Genomic DNA, 24,411 nt, shown 5'->3' with positions numbered 1-24,411 from the left:
AGAAGAAGAGAAGATTACAGGGGGGGAGAAGAAGAGAAGATTACAGGGGGTGGAGAAGAGAAGATTACTGGGAGGGGGGAGAAGAGAAGATTAGGGGGGAGGAGAAGAGATTACAGGGAGGGAAGGGGGGAGAAGAAAATAAAATTACAGGGGGGGAGGGGAGAAGATTACAGGGAGGGGGGAGAAGAAGAGAAGATTACAGGGGGGGGAAGAAGAGATTACAGGGACGGGGGGAGAATAAGAGGAGAACACTGGGAGGGGGGAAGAAGTGGAGAACATAGGGAGGGGAATTAAGAGGAGAACATGGGGGAGATGAGAACACAGGGAGGGGGGGTTGAGGAGAACGTGGGGGAGGGAGAGACCACTAAAGGAGGAAGGGGGTGGTGGAGAGACGACTAGGGGAGGGGGTGAGGAGAGACCGCTAAGGGAGGGGGGGGGTGAAGGATAGACCACTAGGGGAGGGTGGGGGGAGAGGAGAGACCACTCATGGAAAGGGGGGGCAGAGGAGAGCAGAGACCACTAAGGGGGAGACAAGATATCACTAATGTAATGATATCACTTAGACCACTAAGGGGCAGATCACCACTAAGGGGAGATCTCTAAGGGATGGAAGGGAGAGCTCTATAGGACAGGGGGCAGGACAGGGAGCTCTTTCACACTACGCACACACACACACACACACAATGCATCCCTTTACACACAGAAACACAACCCTTAGACATAAAGACAATGCATCCTTTGCACATATACACAGAAACACACAATGCATCCCTTACACACACATGCAAACACACACTGCTTCTCTTACACAGACACAGAAACACAATGCATCTCTTACACACACTCAACGAACCCCTTAAAGACACACACACTGCATCCCTTACATACACAGAAACACACTTTGCATCCCTTATGCATGCAAACACAGATTCACACAATGCACCCCTTACACACAACAAGAAACACACAATACATCCCTTATACACAAACACACGCTGCTTTCTATCCCTTACACAAAAACACACTGCTTCCACTACACACAAACACACTGCATCACCTACACAAACTGGTATCCCTATACACTACATTCTATAAGCACACACATTAGATTCTCTACAGTAACACATTACACATCCCCTACACACTCCACTCCCTGTGAGCGAACTCATGGGTGGAACATGTAGGTGGACTTATGGGTGGGCCTTATGGGCATACTCACCGTCAGGCCCTGGGGCCCAGACCTTGAGCTATGTAAGGGGTCCCAAAAAATGGAGCTGCTTCCCGTTCTCCCAGAACATTGAATTTTGTGACCACAGTTACAAACAGCCTCCAGAGATCCTGTTCTACACCAGACCAGTGGAGCCAGACTGCAGCCAGAGCCCATCACCATCCTCATCTGATTGTAAGTAGGCAATCTAGTATATTATTAGTGACACTAATCTATAATTTACCTCACATTAAAGGGACACTATAGTCCCCAGAACCACTGCAGCTTAATAAAGTGCTTCTGGTGTCTATAGTTTGTCCCTGCAGGCTTTTTAATGTAAACACACACTGTGTGCAGCACTGGCGTTAGTTCATATGGCAGATCATATGGATGGGGCATTGCGATGTCACTGGGGCGGTTGATTGGGGGGGGGGGGCGGCAAATCTTTCTTTTGCCTAGGGCGTCAAAAATCCTTACACCGGCCCTGCACGTCATGGCATATGTAAATCAACTTGAAGGAGTGGAATGGCCACCTCAAACTGCAGCTAAATTAACTTGGTGGTGGTGAATGACGTATTGTATTGTATGTAAAAAGAGTTGGGAGAGGGTGAATAACATATTATATTGTATGCTAATGATACTTGGGAAGATGTTTTCTCACTTTTTAGAACATTTCGGCACTTCGGAACTTAGACACTTCGGAACTTCGGCACTTCAGCAACTTTGGCAAATTCGGCTCTTTGGAACTTCGGAACTCCGGCATTTCGGGACTTTTCTTTTTTTTCTTTCCCCGCGGTATTAGGGAGTTATCTACCAAAAGGCTGAAAGACCTAAATTGAATAAAAAGAAAAAAAAATTAAATTACTTAGTATTAGTGAATTTTTCCCCTACTCGCCATACCGCAAGTAGGGGCATGTCTATTAAACAGTGAGCAGCCCTACCTATCCCCCTCACCCTAAAATAATGAGGGGGGACCTTTAACTAAGTACCTGTAAAAATAAAACTTACCATTCGATGTTTTCTTTCTTCTAAAAGCATGTCATATTAAACAGTGAGCAGCCTGTAGGGCCCAATTTTTATTTAGGGCCCCCTCCCTGAGCGGCAGGTGGGGGCCCTAAAGTAAAAAAAGTGGGGAGGACCTATTGTCCTCCCCACCGGCCCCCACCCCTGAGCGGTGGGTGGGGGCCCTAAATAAAAATTGGGGGGACCCTAATGTCCTCTCCTGGCCCCCACCCCTGAGCGGCGGGTGGGGGCCCTAAATACAAATTTAACCCCCCCAGGTGACTAGGGGTCCCCAAACCCCTAGTCACCCCCTCCCCAAAAAATAAACCCTACCCCTCACCCTAAAAATAATGAGGGGGGACCTTTAACTAAGTACCTGTAAAAATTAAAATAAAACTTACCATTCGATGTTTTCTTTCTTCTAAAATCTTCTTTTTTCAGCCCCAAAAAAGGCCAAATAAAAATCCATAATAACCGACGCAATTGAAAAAAAATAAAAAGAGCGCGAAAAAAAACTATCTTCACCCGGTGAGGGCTCCGCGCAGACTGAGCTCTGCAGGGCAGGGGAAGGCTTATAAAGCCTTGCCCCGCCCTGCAATTAGGCTCAGAGCACTGTGATTGGTGGGTTTAAGCCATCCAATCAGAGTGCTCTGACAGGTAAATGAAGAGACTGACAGGTAAGTCTCTACATTTACCTGTCACAGCACTCTGATTGGTTGGTTTGAAATCCACCAATCAGAGTGCTCTGTGTCATTTTACACAGCGTGGGAAAGTTCTTTGGAATTTTCCCACGCTGTGTAATTTGACTCATAACTCTCTGATTGGTGGATTAAGTAACCAATCAGAGAGTTATGAGTCAAATTACACAGCGTGGGAAAATACTACACTTCGGAACTTCGGTAATTTTGGCACTTCGGGACTTCGGCAATTTGGCACTTCGGCACTTCGGCAATTCAGCTATTCGGACATTCGGAACCAAGAATTTTAATTCGGACTGAAACGAATTGCACATGTCTAGTCATTATTTTATTGGTTGTTGAAAGAGATGATGGGCAAGGTCAAATATATTTTAATCAGTTTACTTGAATATCCTGCTACAATGTTTGCCTGGAATTTTTTTTTTCATATGTTGGCAACCGCTCACTCAGATTAAATTCCCAAATGATTCCTTTTAGACTGTGATAACATGCAGGCTGTATATTTATGTTATGACTGTATTGTACTTTGTATATGTATTGCACTTTATGAGCTCAGAAAGTAGAGGAATGATTGAACCAGCACCATGTGTTGTCAGCAATGACAAGGGATTCAGAATAATACAAAATTTTATATGAACGAAACTGTGCTCATAGTAAGTACATCCAAAAAAGCACCATAGGACCAGGTGTTTTGGACCAGATTTCAGAGGGAGTCCAAGATATGCTTTTCTCAATGTCAGTAAATAATTTGACCCTTATTGCTAAAATGATATGACATTTTATTAACATCAACAGAGGCACGGCTCAAGCTCTCCTGCATTCACATGAGCTACGCGTGATTGGTCACTGCTTATTCTGTTTTCCTAATTTAATAATGTACCTGGTTTTACTTTATTTTTCTAGTTACATTGTGTTTTTACTCCTTTAGGTATTCACCATTAGGGATTGCATCTCTTATTTGTGGTAAGATTGCAGCTATCAAGGACCTTGAGACCGTGGCCAGACAGTTGGGAATGTACATGGTGACTGTCATCGTGGGTCTTGTCATTCATGGAGGGATGATCTTACCCCTCATATTTTTCACAGTTACCAGGAAAAACCCATACGCTTTTTATGGTGGCATATTCCAGGCATGGATAACTGCTTTAGGCACAGCATCCAGGTGCAGTATTAAGATACCCCATATTGATATGTACCCTGATTTATCATTTCCATAGGCACAAAGACCTTATCCTTCTTCATAAGTTTCATACCTAGGTGGAACTGGTAGGGTTATTTGTTAGATATGTCTCTAAGTTTCATGTAATACCTATATAAATAATCTCAGCTTGCAGGAGTCCATTTTTGTCTAGAAGATATTTTTGTCTGGAGTTGGCAGTTTTGCCTTCTCTTCTGCTTACCATTTGTTGCAGCTGAAAGTGCCAATTAGTGTTTAGTACAGTATCTCTGACCTGTTTACAAGAATCTTAACTGCTACTCTTACAAATCTGTTAGAAACATTGTGAACCTCTCAAAGTCTGTTTTTGTTTTCTATGGTTATCAACACTATGTTCATAAGTGTTATTTTCTGACCAAGTAAGTCTTTCTCTAGTCCAGCATCTGGCAAGTGCAGAACACATTTTATAGGTCCATCATAAGTCATACACTGACAGATATTAAAAGTCATCCCATACTTGAAGAAAAAAAATAGTTTGACTGTCTACATGCAACATATGCTCAAATTCTACATTACCCTTACATTCTCTGTAGCTGTAGCATAAATTCAGTAATCTGTAACCTGTACTCCTCCTGCTTGTATTAATGAATAAATGGATTTATTCTTGTGTAGCCATTCATTTATCAGTCATAAATATTCTGCGCTGCATCGATAACATCCACTCTTGTCCCATTAGATAAACCAGCAGCTATAGGACACTGTAATATATGTAAGCAAACGAGTGACCCTGGCAAGTATTGCACCAGCCTATTCAGATAAAAAAAAACAGATTTTACTATTACGTGATGTAAAGTCATGATTTCATTAAAGGGCTACTGTAGCCACCAAAACAAAAAACAACTTTAGTTTAAAAGGTTATAGTAACCCTTTTGAGAGCGGGGCCTATCAGGTATAGTTTGAGCTACTGGGCACTTTAGGAAAGTCCCCCTCCCCCCCCACCCTTTCAATGCACTCTAAAATTGCAGATTTGTGGAGATCCTCCTAGCAGTACTTAGTGAAATAGTTTTGGAGGCCATAACCCTCTAGCTAATTTGTATTGAAGGTACATGTGTTAATGGCAGCAGACTCCACGTTCCACTTGATCCTGAGAGTGAAAATAACCATAGAAACTGGGCAATGCTGGCTATGTACTGAGTAAAAATGAATTGCAAAAAGAAGTATCTCTGAAAGAAGGGGATTGAATCTCATACTCACGCAAACAAGAAACGCAACAGAGTTTAGACTTTAGTTGGCAAGGAAAGATAAAACACAGACCTAATAGTGACCTTAGTACACCAAGACATATCAAAGTAGACATGCTGTAAAAGACACAAGGCAAAAATCATGACCGACTTTGCAGACAGTTGTCAAATTAATTAGTCCTGGTTGTCGGGTCAACACTCAGATATGTGAAAGACAAGATTTACAAACCATAGAGTAGAGCAGTGAAGCTGAGTAGGAGATTCCAACCCATTGGCTCAAAGGAGACAGCACACTTCTCTGATGTCTGCCAGCTTATGTGCAGTCAAATCCAATATGACCTGTGGAAATGACCGTACAATGTAAATACTGTAGCTGAGCTCAAGTCCTGACAAGGACTTTTCTCCACTGGATCTAAAGTAACTGGAACTCTGGAACAAGGCACTGTAAAGTGAATAGCTCTATCCCTTCCCAGTAACTAGACGACACACAGTTCTGGGAGTACAACAGTTTTTATTGTGCCAATCTTGGTCTTTTATGCACAGACCCCAGCATGGGGTCTCTATTCAACATAGTGCAAAACTCTCCCTGGCATCTGGGAGATAATTGAGCCAATCGTTAACTCAATTATCTCTCGGTTACAGAGGACCATACCTAAAAATGTCAAAATACCCCAAAATGACAGTCAAGATGTACAGGAACCCCATATATGTTATATTCCAGAATAGCCCTGATCTGAGCACCTAAGTTGTCCATACAGCGCTCAGATCCATCCAGTGTAGGGGAATCACCATTCCGGTAAAGTTCTGACCAGCTGCCCACGTGGCTGCTGCCCAAAATAGTTCCAGGAGAAAAGGGGTTTCAGCCGGTCAACTTTTGGGTGTTCCTGTGAGAACATCAAAGAATGTTTCTCCTGGCTCTTAGGGAGTGAATGCTCCCCCCAGTCGATAGTGTTTTCTCCTGAAGAGTGCTTTTTTGGACTTGTCTGGGAGCAGTGCACATAGTGGAACAATTTCCCTGTGGTTCATGAGATTGTGTATCTGAAATGAGTTCCAGGCGCTCGACAACCATGTACTGCTACCTGTGTTTGGGAGACAAAATGGCCGCCCAGGGTTTCTAAATACTTTCATTAGTCCCTGGCCTTATCTTATAGTTAGGATAGCCTTATGCCTATCCCACGCATGCTTAAACTCCTTTACTGTGTTAACTTCTACCACTTCAGCTGGAAGGCTATTCCATGCATCCACTACCCTCTCAGTAAAGTAATACTTCCTGATATTATTTTTAAACCTTTGTCCCTCTATGACCAGGCGTAGCTTACTTTTCTGGGTAAACATTTTCTACTTAGGTAGGCTATGGGATGTTTTCAACTTGGCTCAGTACTGCTCCTAATCCAAACATAGAAGCGTCTGTGTGAACAAGAAATCGTTTAGTTGGATTGGGAGGTGCCAAGACAGGGGCATTCACAAGAGTCTGTTTTAAATGTTGAAATGCCTGCTCACATTCCGGGGCCCAGACTACCTTTTGGAGAAGGTTGTTGCAGGTTAGGTCAGTGAGGGACTTGGCTAGGGTACTGTAGTTAGAAACAAACTTTCGGTAGTACCATGCTGTTCCTAAAAAGGCCATAACTTGGAACTTAGTTTTCGGGGTAGGCCACTGGGCTACTGCCTCTATCTTAATTGGTTTGGGCTTCTGCTTCCCGCTTCCTACTCTGTGACCAAGGTGCTGTACCTCGGCCATCCCTATATTACACTTGCTGGGCTTGAGCATTAAGCCCACTTCCCTAATCCTGTCTAAGACCGCTCCTATATGGACCAAGTGATCCTGCCAAGTATTGCTAAAAATGGCGATGTCATCTAAGTATACGCAAGGATAGTCTTGGAAACCATCTTGGAGTCGGTCTACCATCTGTTGGAATGTAGCCAGAGCTTTCTTCATCCCGAACGGCATGACTCAAAATTGGTACAAGCCGAACAGGTTGACTAAGGCCAACTTAGGGTCCCGGCCCCTATATACTTGGAGAGTAAGGTTGGTGGCTACCTCCCTCCCAAACTCAGTAGGGGTAGCCCAGGGGAGAATCTCTAGTACTGGGGAAGAGACCACTATTGGACTTGGGGGGGGGAACGGGGACAAAGAGACACACAGAAGGGATGTGGGGACAAAGAGAAACACAGAGGGTCTGGGGGAACAGAGAGAAACATATAGGGGAAACAAAGAGGCTTGTAGAGGATCTGTAGAGACAAACAGTGTAAAATATTCTATATTTTGGAAATGTCGCTTACATGCATTTCACACTGAGGTGTGGTTGATCTTGAGTGACATGAACAGATGACAATACGTGTTGTAAGCTCTTATGACCTAATAGGGTTATTAGAATAGCCAACAAGCATAATGTATCAATAGCATTGACTTGTAATGCTTATCATTCTGGTGGTATATATGTAGAATGTTTTATCTGTGAAAGGGGGTGTCTAGGAGAATGAGACACAGACACTGAGACACGGAACATCAAGGCAGAGTGTCTTCACACTCTGAATGTCCAGCATGTACCATGGGCTGTTGACCCTTTTAACATCAGTGATATTGTATGTACTGACTTTGAATTTGCGAAGCAAGAAGAATAAATCTCTTTTATAAGAAAAGCCAGGAAAGTCTGATTGAGTTATATGTTTAACCCCTTAAGGACAAATGACATGTGTGACATGTCATGATTCCCTTTTATTCCAGAAGTTTTGTCCTTAAGGGGTTAAGTGACACAGAAGAACTAGAATATACATGATACAAGGCGAGCCACACAACAATAAGAGAAGAATTTACATACATATGAATAAGTATCAAGCAGAATAATTATTATAAAAGTAATTTTTTTTACAATGAGACACACAGATGAGGTGTGGGGACAAAGAGTCACACAGAAGGGCTGGAGGAAAGAGACACATGGGGGGTTTAGAGGCAAAGAGACACACAGGTTTATGGTTAATCATCACAAATACAAGGTATTGATGAGAATGCACCGTGAACATTTTTTGTGATAGTCAAAAAGAATTAAGCATAATTAAATACATGTAAACAAAAGTTTGTCAAAAAACGATCACTTCGTTGATACTGGATTTGATATTTCAGTGCCGGCACTCTTCCTGTGACTTTCCGCTGTCTAGAAGAGAACCTGAAGATTGACAAGCGTGTTACTCGATTTGTTCTGCCTATTGGAGCTACAATTAACATGGATGGCACAGCTTTATATGAGGCAGTGGCAGCCATCTTTATTGCACAAATGAATGACGTGTCTCTTGATGCTGGTCAGATAGCAACAGTAAGGTAAATTATCAGCTTTGAACATTGCTATTGTCTGCCTAATTGTTCATTTTTAGATCTTAACTTGGGAATCAATCATAATTCATCATTTGATAATTATCTGCATATTGATGGCTGTCGATGTGCCATTAATGGTGTTGACTCAATCACAATTTTACAATGCTTTTCAGTGATATGTTTGGTTTGACATTATCGGTACACCAAAAATGATAATTCTGGCTGTTGATAACCTTCCAATTGTGATGTAATTGCAGAGCCTGCAAATATGAAACTGTGTTTCCCGTTAAACTTATGATGCTAGAATATGGATCTTAATAGTGTGTGATAAATGATGAATTGCAGTTTGTAATGTCCTTTGTACAGGGCCTTCTTTGCCATCTGTCACTGTTAATATGTTGCATGACAATTAGTTGTTAAATATACAAATTAAATAATTTTAAAGTGCTACAGAATATGTTAGAGCTATATAATTACTACTTATAATAATGGCAAAATTTAAACCTAGCTTTATATTCAAACAATTTGTATTAAGTCTTTAGTGAAGAATACAAGTTGGTCATAAAGTAAGCCATCAAATTTGGGGTTACAAGAAATAGTCAGAAGCTTTAATTATTTTTCACAATTAAACATCCAAAAATCCCTTTCCCCTGACCATAAGTGGTTTTCCAGGGGTTCCATATTTTCAGAAAGTAATCCATGCTGTCATTAATGATCACTGTCAGTTTTTCCATTTGAAGCATACATCAGATTTTGGCATCAGTTTCGACCTGTGAAGGCAGTCTGCCTTCCAAGTCTTGGTCATGCAAAGTCCAAGGGTGGCACATACTCTGTGTATAAGTTTGTGAGCTACATGGTGGCTATATAAAACCGTTACCCAAGAATTGGGGAGAAGAGTGACTCAAATATTTTTACATCCACAACCAATATGTTAACATAGACCTGAATGCCTGAAAAAACATTTTGATTATATCATATTTCTGAGTGGGGACCAACCAAAGGGCACACTCTTTGAGCTGTTATCCTTTCTCAGAATTTTCTTGCTCCCTGTTTTTTTGCTCTCCCCTAGCTCACTGGGTCTAGAGAAATATATCTCACTGATGAGGCCAAACAAAGATGAAACAATCATCTGGGGTTTGCTGTAAATCTCATGCAGAGGGAGTCAGCCTGCATTTTGGATTTGTACCATCCTTTTAGGTTGGTAAAGTGTGATATGCAAACAAATCTGTCATTACACAAGATGAGCTAAAACCAGCTTGAGCACTAAGAGAGGACCCACCAAACGGCAAGCTATTTAAGCTGTTATCCCTTCCTAGTTACCTGGATTCCAGTTCATTCTAAATGCATGAAATAATTTGGCCAATAAAGCAAAAGCTGGGGATTCATGGATTTCTTGACAGTCACCAAGACTGCGGGGAGAAACTGTGTCATTTTGAATGCTGGAGGTACCATGCCCAATATCGCCAAGGGAATTCAGACATCCAATATGGTTCACCGTAATAGCTGCCCAGTCACTAGTAGTATTAAATGACAGCAAGCAGCCAACATGCCCCTACTCACGTCATGCAGGAGAATTTAACCTCCCTTTTATTAATATGGTTAATGTTTATTACAAGGAGGGAGCTGGTAGCGCTGCTGACTCCCTCCTTGCTTTTTTTCTTTTTGAGCATGTGCAGTGCTATTTTTTACAGAATTTCGTCTGAAAAACAAATGGTTTACTGATGAAATTCGGGATTTACGAATGAAATTTTTATTAAGTACAAAATCATTCGTACGAAACAAAAATGTTACTGGTGCACATGTCTAGTCTTAATATATTTCTACTTCAGGTTTGGTAATACTGATCAATGTAATGGAATTTAACATTTGTATCGTAAAGGAACACTCCAAGGACCACTATAGTACGCTACTATTTTATTCTCCTTAAACTTCTTCTTTTATAGTCTAACAGCCACCTTGGCCAGTGTAGGGGCAGCAAGTATCCCAAGCGCTGGTCTTGTTACAATGTTACTCATCTTAACAGCTGTGGGCCTCCCAACTCAGGATATTAGTCTGCTCATAGCAGTGGACTGGTTGTTGTAAGTATTATTTTCTATTTGATTTATTAGTTTGGTAATCATTCACAAGCTTAATAATTAATATTGTAGGCTTATATCATTTAGAATTACAGGATGAGTGGTTAAACTTTGTGAATCAATTTTATATGAACATATATATTAGTGTTGGCTGATCTCCGGATGTGGTGGAACATCAGGTGTCCACATGTACAGCTAGTAATGCCGTTGCACTACACCTCCCATGATGCTTTATCAGGCTAGACTGTTGCCAAACCATGGAAAATGTAGTTTCACATTAGCTGGAGAACTCGGTGTTGATCCCCCATACCTCTTGACATATTGGAGGCTAAACAAGACCTTGTACATCATAGGTAAATGAGCAATGCCCTTCATTGATCATTAATTATCAATGTACCTGCATATTTTCTACATAGAGTGACTATATAAATCGAGAAAAGAGATAATTGTTGGCAGTAAATAGCCAAATCTAAGGTATGCAAGTAACCTTTGTTGATAATATGGGACACGAATTTAACTTGTCTTTTTATATTCAAGAAGCCCTGGCTATTTTCAAATTGCATCAGCATTAAATTAACAGATAAGCAGAGATTAAATTGTTTTGTCGTTATGTTATTTATTTAAACAAGCAACAGGAAATACCCTTTACATTTTTGGAATATTCCCTATCATCACTTAGAAGGATATGTAGGGGGTCTTCAATAAACACTAATAGTATTGCTGACATGATTTAAGTGCGATGCCTATAGTTTTAAAGCTAAAATTACATTGGGATTCTTAACAAGGAATGGAGATTTAGAACAACTACATTTAATGTCGATATGTAATCGGTGTCTTTCTTTAAGAAGAAAATTATGAATAAAGACACTTGCAGGGTTATTCACTACATTGAGAATTGTTGGGGATTCAACGTGAATTTAAAGTTTAAGGCCAAAGTAACTAACCAGGAAGAATAACTGACTTGGAAAATTTGGAATTTACTTTGAATTCCTAAAAATTCTCACTTTAATAAATAAATAATTCTCATCGATGTTGTCCAAATGGAGTCTAGAAGGATTGTTCTAATTGTGGCTATTGCATAATCCTCCAACCTTTCCTGAACAAATCATAGGTTAACAGCCATTCTAGCTAGTCTTTTGACTTCCATTTCACTTCTTACTGTCTCTCTCTCACTTTCTCTCACTAACTTGCTTGAATATAATGTTCATCAGAAAAACTAAGTTAACCCTCGTGAGATTGGGTAGAGAACATCTCTGATAGGTAGAGCTAAATACATATTTTAAACATTTACCAATATTTCTGTTTCGATTTTCCTTTCCTAGAGACCGTATGAGAACATCTATCAATGTAGTGGGTGATTCCTTTGGAGCTGGCATAATCTACCATTTATCGAAAGCGGAGCTTGCTGCCATAGATGCTAAACATGACATTAAAGATGGGACAGATATGGTCAAGATGCATTTAATGAACCACAAAGTCCTCCAAAAACCCGTCAGAGAGGACATAAACACCCCAACTTTTTCAGGTTATGCCTCCCTACCTACTGATGAATATCAAGTTGACGTTGAACCTCCTCTTTCTCTTTAGTTCTCCATATATTCTGCACATCAACACCAGCAGCTGGCCCTTGTACAACTCACAGTTTCTCCACCTTTGTGATACCAGCAAGAACTATCCAGTTAATTCTAATTATATTTGGGACTGATTAGTGAATAGAAGGACAAATTGCAGACCTGGTATTACAAGTGTGAAAGATCAAGATCAACATAGTTACCTGGTGCTATTTAAACTTCAAATAGAAATTGCTCAGCTGGTTACTTTAGAGTGCTCTTGTTTGTTGGAATATTATCCTATTACATGTGATAGAAACATGGATGTAAGGTATAGGGGCTGCATATAGAATGTCTACAAAAATCAAATTATCAAGGTATTTATGGAAATCTGGGGTCAATCATTGAATTTAAATATTGCAATTTGACCTTATGATCACTTCAAACAAACAAACCTTGTTGAAAAATTGTGCTGCCTATGAAAGATTGTGGATAATTTATAGTAGCATGAAGGGATTTGAGTACATATCAGATAACTATGATATCTTAAAACGATTCAAAATATTTTTCCACATTATAAGAGAATTTTCCATGGGAACAGAATCTCTCCAATATATCAGTGATGTGATCACCACATATATTTAGGTGAATCCATTGCTTAATCTGATTGCTATTGAATGAGCCTATTTCGAACATGATATTCTGAAAAAAAATTAACAATTCCAAACCATCAGTAGAACTGTAATATATGGTATCTCGTGAATTTTCTAAATGCTAACTAGAGATAGGCACCATCTTGCACTCCTGTTGCAGTGGACAACACTCCCCTGATTTCCAGCCTTCAGAAAACATAATTCCTTTTGTCAAATAAGGATCTGTCATGGATTGAATAGGAGAAGGGGGATACCATAATTTAATATTTTTAGCGCCTTTGCATAGCATTAAATTATTGTCTTCATTTATTAAGTTGCGTTATTGCGTTGTTTATGTATATATATATATATACACACATACATACATATATATATATACACATACATACATACATACATACATACATACATACATACATACATACATACATACATACATATATATATACATATATATATATACATATATATATATATATATATATATATATATATATATATATATATATATATATATATATATATATATATATATATCCAAGGCTCCTGCACTCCAACTTTAACAAAATAAATACCTGGTGCTCTGGTCACATAAAGTATAAATAATGAAAGAAATACCTGAACTCCAGGATTAAAGTATAAAAGTATAAAAGTATAAAAAAGAGAGGTTAGTTCTTCTTTATTCTTACAGTTCAAGTCAACGTTTCAGCTCTTGCACAGAGCTTTCATCAGGACATCAGGATATATATAAACCTACCAAGACTTTAGCATCATTCTTTTAATTAATGTGAAGAGGAATAGACTTCTAAAGTTCTATGTGAAAAAGTAATGAAAACGTTAGTCCACAGTAAATGGAATGCCATTTGTGCCTATCCCTGGTTAAAAGAACATGCTAATTGTTTGCATTTGCAGCAAATAAATACGCACAATCAGCACTCCCAGCATGATATATAACAGTTATTAAGCCTATATATGCCTGGAAAATACAATATACATGAAAACATCCATGTTCACAAACATTAACTCACGTGAGTATCAATATATTTATTCACCAGTAGGTGACAGCAGATGAGCACTACTACCACACCTCAGTAAGCTGTTTTATTCAATATAACATGAAAAGTATTAATAAATTAATTATTAAAGTAGATTTTCATTTTATTATTTCTATACCATGATGTATACATATCATAGCGAGTTCTCTGGATGTTGCATTCCATTGTATGTTATCAAACATTGCCTACACCTTGAATCCTAGATCACGGACCAAGATTGATTTGCCCAAAACCTCCATATTCTTTGACTTGCGGACATGCAGGAATATGACCAATAAGTAGAAAATATTGTTTCTTCGATCTGTCATAACACATTTTGTTTCCTGTAGTTTCCTTGAATCCAGATGGCCAATTAACCTAGAGGTTCTTACAATTCTTGCCCAAACTGCTTCTACTTCTTGTTTGGAGGAGTGTTTGGAGGAGTGTAGCATGCAGGCTGGTATTGAAACCTTGGAGATGTTTGGCCATAATGTTCCATGTCCTAGAACACTTGGAGAAGCCAGGGTTTGATTTATAAGATGATATTAATGTAATGTTACTGTTACTGCTAGGATCCTAAGGCTGTATTTGATTACATTCCCCAATGGTACAGCTACAATTGGTCATACATAATTGAGAGGCACTGTATCTCAGCACAATATGGCCCTGCATATTGGGTGATCACATACAGATCCAAATGTTACATTTCACATGATCCTGAACAATTTGTATGAAACTTTATCCATACAATTAATTATTGCTAACATGGACTTGGAGAAGAAATTGTGTATTGAAAAAAATATCAAAAGCTGCATGAACTTTCATGCTGCATACAACTATAAAACATAATTCGATAAGCCATAGAGCCCAGTATATTATATTTTTAAATATACAGATTATTTTACCGGTGATTTCTGTGTATTGTATCTCAGCTAATGACAAACTGAGAAAACCCCAGACCAAAATTATTATCCTATTAGAATTTTACCTTATTCTGTTTGGGCCACTAGGGGGCAACATCTACCACTGTAATTCTCCTGCGAAGGGGTGGGGGGAGGGCGAGGGATTTCATAGAGCATGATTATGTAATCTTCAAAGTGGCCGATAGACATTAAGTGAAATAATTAAAGCATGCATGCCTCTTTCATCTGTAGCACTCAAGTCGAAATTTGCCCTTGCACTTACTTAACCCCTTAAGGACACATGACGTGTGTGACATGTCATGATTCCCTTTTATTCCAGAAGTTTGATCCTTAAGGGGTTAAACAGATTACCTGGGACCATGGGAGGCAAATGGGTAGAGCCCTGTGTTTAATTCAAACACTCATTTTTATATTTTTTTGCCCAGATATCAATATCTGATATTGTCCAAGAGCCACAGACTTCCTACCTGTGCTACAAAGTCTTCTAGTTTATTTATTTATTTATATTTTTATTTGTATTATTATTATTATTATACAAAAAGGCATCTGTAGGCTTTGTGCCTTGGGGATCTTTGGATGTATATTTAGGACTTGGGGTGTGATTTATCTCAATGTACCATTTATCTGATGACCATATTTATTTAGTTTAAACGTAATGTACAAGACAATTATAATAGGATGTTTACTCCTGCCTCATTTACTTATTCTTTATTAGGAATCTCGACTTTTTATCTTCAAGTATATTCAAAATGCTCCCTCTCTCTATCTATCTATATGTATTTATACTATCCTCAAATATATACCACTTTTATCCTGTAGTTTAGTGGTCAACTGTAAAATAATGTACAGTTATGCTTCAAGGTGAACATAAAGTCTAGTCTAGTCTTCGAAACTTTCATTGGGAAATATATGAGTGCTAGGTGAGATCATTGTTTTCAGAATCACACTGCACTTTATACATTTTGCCAGGTTTGCTCACGATAAGTCTTCATTGACTCAAGGGAAATGTTTCCAGACCACAGTTGTTTGTGAGTTTCTTCAAATGTAGATACTCAGGGAAGCTCTTCATTTACATTGGCCTGAAATAGAGTAGTAAACAACTAAAATTGCTACAAATGTTATTAGATGGATCAAATTGACAATAATATAGGTGCATCAATGGGCACAATAGATTGAATGATTTAGAAATAGATGCCAACAACAAGGGATGTTGGAGAGTTTGAGAGTTTTTTGAAGCAGAGAAAATAAAAGTACAGACCCAGCTCCCTAATGAAACAAATATGAGTAGAGGGCTGTAATGATCTGATAACTAACACCCAAAATCTACCAGGATGGCTACTATCTGTGTGAGAGTGTACATGTATGACCACAGCAAAATCAAATATTCTCACGCATGCCTGTTGCATGTATGTGTGAATGTAATGTTAATTTACAACCCTCTCTACTCTTGAGATAGCTACAGTTATACAATTATGTGACGCACTGTTAGTATCATTTAAAAGGAAAATGCATTAATGTCCCTAACTACCAGCTATACTGGGGTCATCCAGCTGGATGTGGGTTGCCAGGAAATGTTGTACAATTTCTTGTATGGTATTAGCCTGCTCAAACCTTTATACATTTTTTTAAATGCATTATTCAATATATAACTCATTCAACCTGTAATGTGCTCCGATGATGAGATTAAATTAGCTTTGCGGGGAATGTAGTCCAAAGTTATATGCAGTGCCAATGTTGGTCATCATTTCCCTACTTGTTTGCAAATGGCAGTTCTGCACTAGAATACATGTTATAGCTTTTACAGAGGTCTTTATTCCTTTCTCTTTCTACCTCCTTTATTATGAACAGATATAACCTATTTATTACTTTTGTGTGGTGCAATGGTGCAAGTACTTTTGTTGGAATTTGTCGAAGACAAATGTTATATTGTGTTTGATATATTGTTATGCTCCAGTTCACCTGTGTAAATTTATCCAGCCGCTAGCAAATGCGTACACCAGAAAAAAACCTGCTGCCCAGGTGTGTGACTCCATTCAATCTCAGGCGTCTAAGGCAGAACTGGATCACTCATAAGGCAGCAACAGAGGCCACCTAGAGCCTAGGCTCAGACAGTGGCCTGCTTACTCGCTGTCTGGGCCTGGGGCTCTGAATGTAAGGGGGCCCTCCTTGAGCCAGCATGTTGATCAAAATATCTTGCACGCTAACTCATTAAATAGTGCAGAATACAGCACTCTCTTACTGGACCACCAGGGATCCAGCCCAGACTGCTCTGTACTGGACCAACAGGATAGCACATCCTCCTGACAAAAGTAAGTAGGAGGAGTGCAAAACATACTTCTCCACACACATACAACACTCAGACTCCCCTAAACAAACACACAAACAAAACACATACACTCCTCCACACATACAAATTCAGCCAACACACACAACTCTCATCCTCCTCCACTCACACAACACTTAGCCACCACAAATTCTCACATACTTAACACTCAATCTCTCCCATAAACATCTAGCTTTTGAGAAATAGAATTCAGTTAAAATATTTATTTAAAAAAAGGTTTGTAATATAAAAAGGTGTAAAATGCTGAAGCATATATCGAAGGAAAAGGAAAATAAAGCCATATCAGGCTTCTTGAAATATTTATAAAGAACTTTACCTTTGGTTCTATGATGTCTATTAAAACCTCTGTGACATTGTTTTGCCATTTTACACAGTTTGGTATCATGCTTCCTTTGTATCTGTATTCAGAGTTTTGAAGCACCTTTTTAGTACTAATATTTACAATGATCCATCTTAAATTAAATTATTTGATTATTAATGACATTGTTTTTTCTGAGAGTATGGTCATTAAATACTTTGGTTCTTGTATCAGCCAGTTATTTCTCAATTTACGTGACTTCGTCAGATATTTGAGGCACACAAAAAGCTCTTCCTACCATTTTCTATCATGTACAAGATACCACAAGGAACTTAATTATCAGATTCCAAATTAATGCATACATCTAAGAACCTACTTAACCTACACGCATAGGAAAAATAATGAGAGACGTAATGTCCATTTCAATAAAAATGGGACTGCCAATCGAGGATATTTATATGTATTGACTGAGACAATGTGATACTAAACTGAGACGATCATTCAATCCTCCGCATTGAACTCAGAGAATCTATATGTATGATGTGTTCATTTAAAAAAAAAAAACATTTTTTAAATGTCAACACATTTAAAAACGTATTTAAGTAATATGTATCAATGGAAATAATTTATAATAATATAGCAATTCTGGGTAAATAATTTTAAAATATGTCAATAGATATAAAGGGTACGCATTTATCAATACAAAACCAGATGTTTTTCAGAGCCACATGCTACATAGAAACATAGAAACATAGAATGTGACGGCAGATAAGAACCATTCGGCCCATCTAGTCTGCCCAGTTTTCTAAATACTTTCATTAGTCCCTGGCATTATCTTATAGTTAGGATAGCCTTATGCCTATCCCACGCATGCTTAAACTCCTTTACTGTGTTAACCTCTACCACTTCAGCTGGAAGGCTATTCCATGCATCCACTACCCTCTCAGTAAAGTAATACTTCCTGATATTATTTTTAAACCTTTGTCCTTCTAATTTTAGACTATGTCCTCTGGTTGTGGTAGTTTTTCTTCTTTTAAATATAGTCTCCTCCTTTACTGTGTTGATTCCCTTTATGTATTTAAATGTTTCTATCATATCCCCCCTGTCTCGTCTTTCCACCAAGCTATACATGTTAAGATCCTTTAACCTTTCCTGGTAAGTTTTATCCTGCAATCCATGAACCAGTTTAGTAGCCCTTCTTTGAACTCTCTCTAAGGTATCAATATCCTTCTGAAGATATGGTCTCCAGTACTGTGTACAGTACTCCAAGTGAGGTCTCACCAGTGTTCTGTACAATGGCATGAGCACTTCCCTCTTTCTACTGCTAATACCTCTCCCTATACAACCAAGCATTCTGCTAGCATTTCCTGCTGCTCTATTACATTGTCTGCCTACCTTTAAGTCCTCAGAAATAATCACCCCTAAATCCCTTTCCTCAGATGTTGAGGTTAGGACTCTATCAAATATTCTGTACTCTGCCCTTGGGTTTTTACGTCCAAGATGCATTATCTTGCACTTATCCACATTAAATGTCAGTTGCCACAACTCTGACCATTTTTCTAGTTTACCTAAATCATTTGCCATTTGGCTTATCCCTCCTGGAACATCAACCCTGTTACATATCTTAGTATCATCCGCAAAAAGACACACCTTACCATCAAGACCTTCTGCAATATCACTAATAAAAATATTAAAGAGAATGGGTCCAAGTACAGATCCCTGAGGTACCCCACTGGTGACAAGCCCAAGCTTCGAATATACTCCATTGACTACAACCCTCTGTTGCCTGTCACTCAGCCACTGCCTTACCCATTCAACAATATTACATAAGTCGACATCATTATGGAAACAAATAGGTTATTTTTCTACATTTAGCAATTTGCCCAAGAACAGCACCTGTTTATTGTTATTAAAGCACCCATTAAAGACAGTAATCCAGATGATTTTTTAAAATAAATTGTAAACACATGAGACAGATGATGAAGCACCACATGTTATTACAAATGATGTTTTTTTTATATGACTATATAGTAATATTAATGTCAAACATATCTGTAAGTGGATTTATTTGGAAATGGCTATACGTAACATATGACTAATGAGAGATAGAAAGGTAATAATATGTTCGTATATTATATTATAATAAAATGGATAAATTAAATAGACAAAAATGTATAATGTGGTTTCTGACTAATTCCTAAATTGTTAATGAACTGGCACATATCATATTTTTTTTTAATTTGGCAATTGCAGGATTTTGTATCCATCTTTTGAAGTCATGTTAGTGAGTATATACATCTTGCTACAGTTTAGCGTGCTCTCACTTTATACTAGGAATATGCTGTAAAATTGATTATATTTGTATTTAGCGTATATACATTTATAAAATATTCAGATGTGCTGTAATAAATAGACTTCCTCTACTGAAAAAAAGAACAAAAGTATATTAAAGTGTTTTTGCATTTTTCTCATGTGAGTGTTTTAATTCTTTTGATTGTGATACGGAATATGATCCACAGATGTTTCTGAAAAAAACACCTGTGATATTACATAGTTACATAGTTACAGAGCTGAAAAGAGACATGCGTTCATCAAGTTCAGCCTTCCTCATATATTTTTTTGCTGTTGATCTAAAATCGCAGGTAACTTGTTTTTCTTTAAAATTTGTATAATGCTATCATATTCCCTTCAGAGGTGCCATTTTTCCAAACTAAAGAGATTAAAATTTGTTAACCTTTCTTTATAACTAAAATGATCCATTCCTTTATTCGATTTTGTAGCCCACCTCTGGACTTTTTCTAGTGCCATAATATCCTTCTTTAGAACAGTTGCCCAAAATTGCACAGCACAGTAATCCCTAAGAAATTCAAAATATCATGCAAGAGAACCACAAATCCAGAAGGAGTATTGCTAAAAGACTACTATGTCATAGAGCTTTCATGACATAGACACCACAACTTGAAAGATGTGGATGGGTAGGCTGATGGATAGATGAACAGACAGACGGACAGATTGATAGATAGGTAGATAGATAGATAGATAGATTTCTACTTTTTATTTTCATATTTAGAAAGTTCTTGAGAACAATCAAAAAATACTTTTCTAAAACATAATTATTTCCCACAACACATATTCTACAAGCAGAACCTTTCTATACGGCCAACTGGTGACAGATGAGCTTAAACAGATTTTCCAACAAAGAAATAGATCTGATTTAGGAGAGGATGCTTTATTAATGAAAAATTGCAGAAGTCGGAAGAAAATGCTTGATAGCTTAGAGAAAGAAATCTGTTGTCTTTATCATTAATCATGGAAAGGGCACCCTCTTGAAGGCAGAGTTTTTCAGAGAGCAGACTGATCTGTCTGAGTGGATTAAGGCATCAAATACAGTTCAACCTGTAATCTGCTATTAAAATCCAAATGTTCTGAAGGTTCTTTGTGAGCCAGAAGCTCAAAGCTTGGGAGAGATTATACAGCTTTTCTTATTAATCTTCCTATAAGAAGGAGAATCAGTATTAAGAACTAACACTCACTACATGAATATATGTATTCATACAAAAGTAAACATAACTATTTACATAAACAAATCATAAAAGAATATGTCGGTATCAAAAAAGATCTTTTGTTCCAAACAAAGTACAAAGTGTCAGGGATAGTGATGTCACGAACATAAAATTTTCCGTTCGCGAACGGCGAACGCAAACTTCCACAAATGTTCGCGAATGGGCGAACCCGGCGAACGCCATAGACTTCAATAGGCAGGCGAATTTTAAAACCCACAGGGACTCTTTCTGGCCACAATAGTGATGGAAAAGTTGTTTCAAGGGGACTAACACCTGGACTGTGGCATGCCGGAGGGGGATCCATGGCAAAACTCCCATGGAAAATTACATAGTTGATGCAGAGTCTGGTTTTAATCCATAAAGGGCATAAATCACCTAACATTCCTAAATTGTTTGGAATAACGTGCTTTAAAACATCAGGTATGATGTTGTATCGATCAGGTAGTGTAAGGGTTATGCCCGCTTCACAGTGACAGACCAAACTGCCCGTTTAACGCACCGCAAACAACCGCAAACAGTCCATTTGCACAACCGCAAACTCCCCATTTGCACAAGGTTGGATACCAAGCTAGCCATGTCCCGTTCCTTGTCCTCACTGATGTCATTGAAGGTCTCTTCCTCCACCCAGCCACGTACAACACCAAGGGTCCCCGAAAGGTGACAACAAGCCCCCTGTATTTTCTTTTTTAAATGTACACTACTGTTACACCAGATATGAGTTGCACTGGTGTGACACTGTGCCCTGGCAGGCCCTGAAATGCACACGTGTGAAGGAAACTGACTGCTATTATATTACATGCAAGCTATTGTGACACCAGATATGAGTGGTGGCACTGGGCAAGTGGGCACAGTATACGCTGTGAGCCTGACACAAACGCAGGTAGGCAGGCAGGCAACTGCAATTAGATTACACAGAAAAAAAAAAAAGCAGACTGATGTTCTAGCCCTAAAAAGGGCTTTTTGGGGTGCTGTCCTTACAGCAGCGATCTGATGAGTCCTTCAGGACTGTATTGGACACTGAATACACTAGCCTATCTATCAATTTCCCTATTAAATGAGCAGCAGCTACACTGTCCCTCCTCTCACTAAGAATGCAGCTTCCGGGGGGCGGGGCCTAGCTTTCATGGAGGAAAGACGCACTTCGTGTGAGCTCCCACAATATCTCACTTTAAGCAGCTATCAACAAGCGGATTTCACCCCAGAAGAGGATGACCCAGCAATGTTGCTCCTACCTGACCAACCCGACATGCTTAATAGCGGTCAGCAACTCGACAGAGTCTTACTCACCTCCGCGTGGCAAGTGTGACGTGGTGCTCACCGGGCGGGAGAGTCGGCCGATCTCCCGATCCTGGGATGCACAGGAGCAGCTACTTCCTGACAGGAGCTCCGTTACCCCCCCTGGACCCCTGAGAGGCTGTCTGGAGCTAATGGACGCACAGAGCACAGCCGCCCAGGCTGACATACTCATCTGCGACTCTCCCTATTTGGCGGCAGCCACGTGTCCTCCTGGTACCAGCAAAGCATGGCAGGATATTGAGTCTAAGCTGGACAGACTCTTTAATCAATTTTGGAAGCAAATAACAAGCAGGAAGCCCCAACAAGCTCCACCACAGCCCCAACAAGCTCCACCACAGCTAAGCGAAGCAGTCCCCATTAAAATCCACCAACGCAAAAGGCATCAAAGACGGGACCGGAGGCACAAACAGAAATGCAGAGCCTGCCTGCATCCTATCCCATTAAAAGCATATTACCGCGTATTTAATAAAACAGATAGACCCCCTACTTCATCCAGGTTACCGATCAATGGTTCGATATTCTGAGCCCTCTCTGATTTACTGTACACGACTATTCGATATTCCCACAAATTTTATATAGCATTTTATGTTTGTTTGAGACCACCTTAAAAATATTGGATATCGCTAAAAATCATGATCACTATATACTTTCTGTACAAACCTCTAAAACGAACCAAACTACTCATCCATCTGGTATACCACTTTATCCCACCTAGAACTAGTGCCCAGTTAAAATACTTGACTCTTACTTACCCACACTCAGTCATGCCACACACATTTCACCACTACTCTCACTGAATCCCTCTGACTACGGCTAAATTCATCTTCTACATTAGAATACTACTCCTAAGATTGGGTTGTATCCATGTCTCGGGTATTTCATTTAGAATAGGGGCAGCTTCGGTCTCCTTCAACACTGACACTCCAGTGCATATTATTAAAAGATTGGGCAGATGGAAATCCTCAGTCTACAACCGATATATTCCTCATCCCACAACCGATATATTCCTCATCCCGAGAAAGAAATGAGGAAAGCTTTTAAAAGTTTGACTTTGTAAATTTAATGCAATAAGTGTGTTTTTCTTTAATACCTTTTCACCCTCTTTGCATGAACCCGATTTACATATATTACTGATATGTTTCTGAACATATATATTATATTATTCACTCACTCACTCACTCTCTGGGCCGGCCTAAGACATCATGCTGCCTAGGTGCAACGATAAATGACTATGGGGGATAATGTATAATAAACACAGGTTACTGGCTATGGGAGGGATAATGTATAATAAACACAGGTTACTGGCTATGGGAGGGATAATGTATAATAAAGACATGTTACTGGCTATGAGAGGATAATGTATAATAAGCACAGGTTACTGGCTATGGGGGGATAATGTATAATAAACATAGGTTACTGGCTATGGGAGGATAATGTATAATAAACACAGGTTACTGGCTATGGGAGGATAATGTATAATAAGCACAGGTTACTGGCTATGGGAGGATAATGTATAATAAACACAGGTTACTGGCTATGGGAGGGATAACGTATAATAAACACAGGTTACTGGCTATGGGGGGATAATGTATAATAAACACAGGTTACTGGCTATGGAAGGGATAATGTATAATAAGCACAGGTTACTGGCTATGGGTGGGATAATGTATAATAAACACAGGTTACTGGCTATGGGGGGATAATGTATAATAAACACAGGTTACAGGCTATGGGGGATAATGTATAATAAACACAGGTTACTGGCTATGGAGGGATTATGTATAATAAACACAGGTTACTGGCTATGGGAGGATAATGCATAATAAACACAGGTTACTGACTATGGGGGGGATAATGTATAATAAACACAGGTTACTGACTAAGGGGGGATAATGTATAATAAGCACAGGTTACTGGCTATGGGAGGATAATGTATAATAAACACAGGTTACTGGCTATGGGAGGGATAATGTATAATAAACACAGGTTACTGACTATGGGGGGATAATGTATAATAAACACAGGTTACTGGCTATGGGAGGGATAATGTATAATAAGCAC

General features: G+C 39.0%; 1 protein-coding gene across 1 annotated transcript in view; it reads left to right on the top strand.

Moving 5' to 3' along the window:
- Positions 1-13,162, top strand: part of LOC134577894 (excitatory amino acid transporter 2-like) — a 75,339-nt gene extending 62,177 nt beyond the window's left edge. The window contains exons 7-10 of the mRNA XM_063436809.1: positions 3,836-4,069; positions 8,426-8,620; positions 10,558-10,692; positions 12,012-13,162. Of these exons, the coding sequence (XP_063292879.1) occupies positions 3,836-4,069; positions 8,426-8,620; positions 10,558-10,692; positions 12,012-12,276 (829 nt within the window). The 3' untranslated portion in view covers positions 12,277-13,162. The remainder of the gene's footprint in view (positions 1-3,835; positions 4,070-8,425; positions 8,621-10,557; positions 10,693-12,011) is intronic.
- The last annotated feature ends 11,249 nt before the right edge of the window (positions 13,163-24,411 follow it).

This window comes from Pelobates fuscus, chromosome 11, assembly GCF_036172605.1.
Source record: "Pelobates fuscus isolate aPelFus1 chromosome 11, aPelFus1.pri, whole genome shotgun sequence".
Classification (NCBI taxonomy): Eukaryota; Metazoa; Chordata; class Amphibia; order Anura; family Pelobatidae; genus Pelobates; species Pelobates fuscus.
The sequence above is the reverse complement of the archived record's forward strand: the minus strand, read 5'-3'. Positions and strand labels throughout refer to the sequence as shown.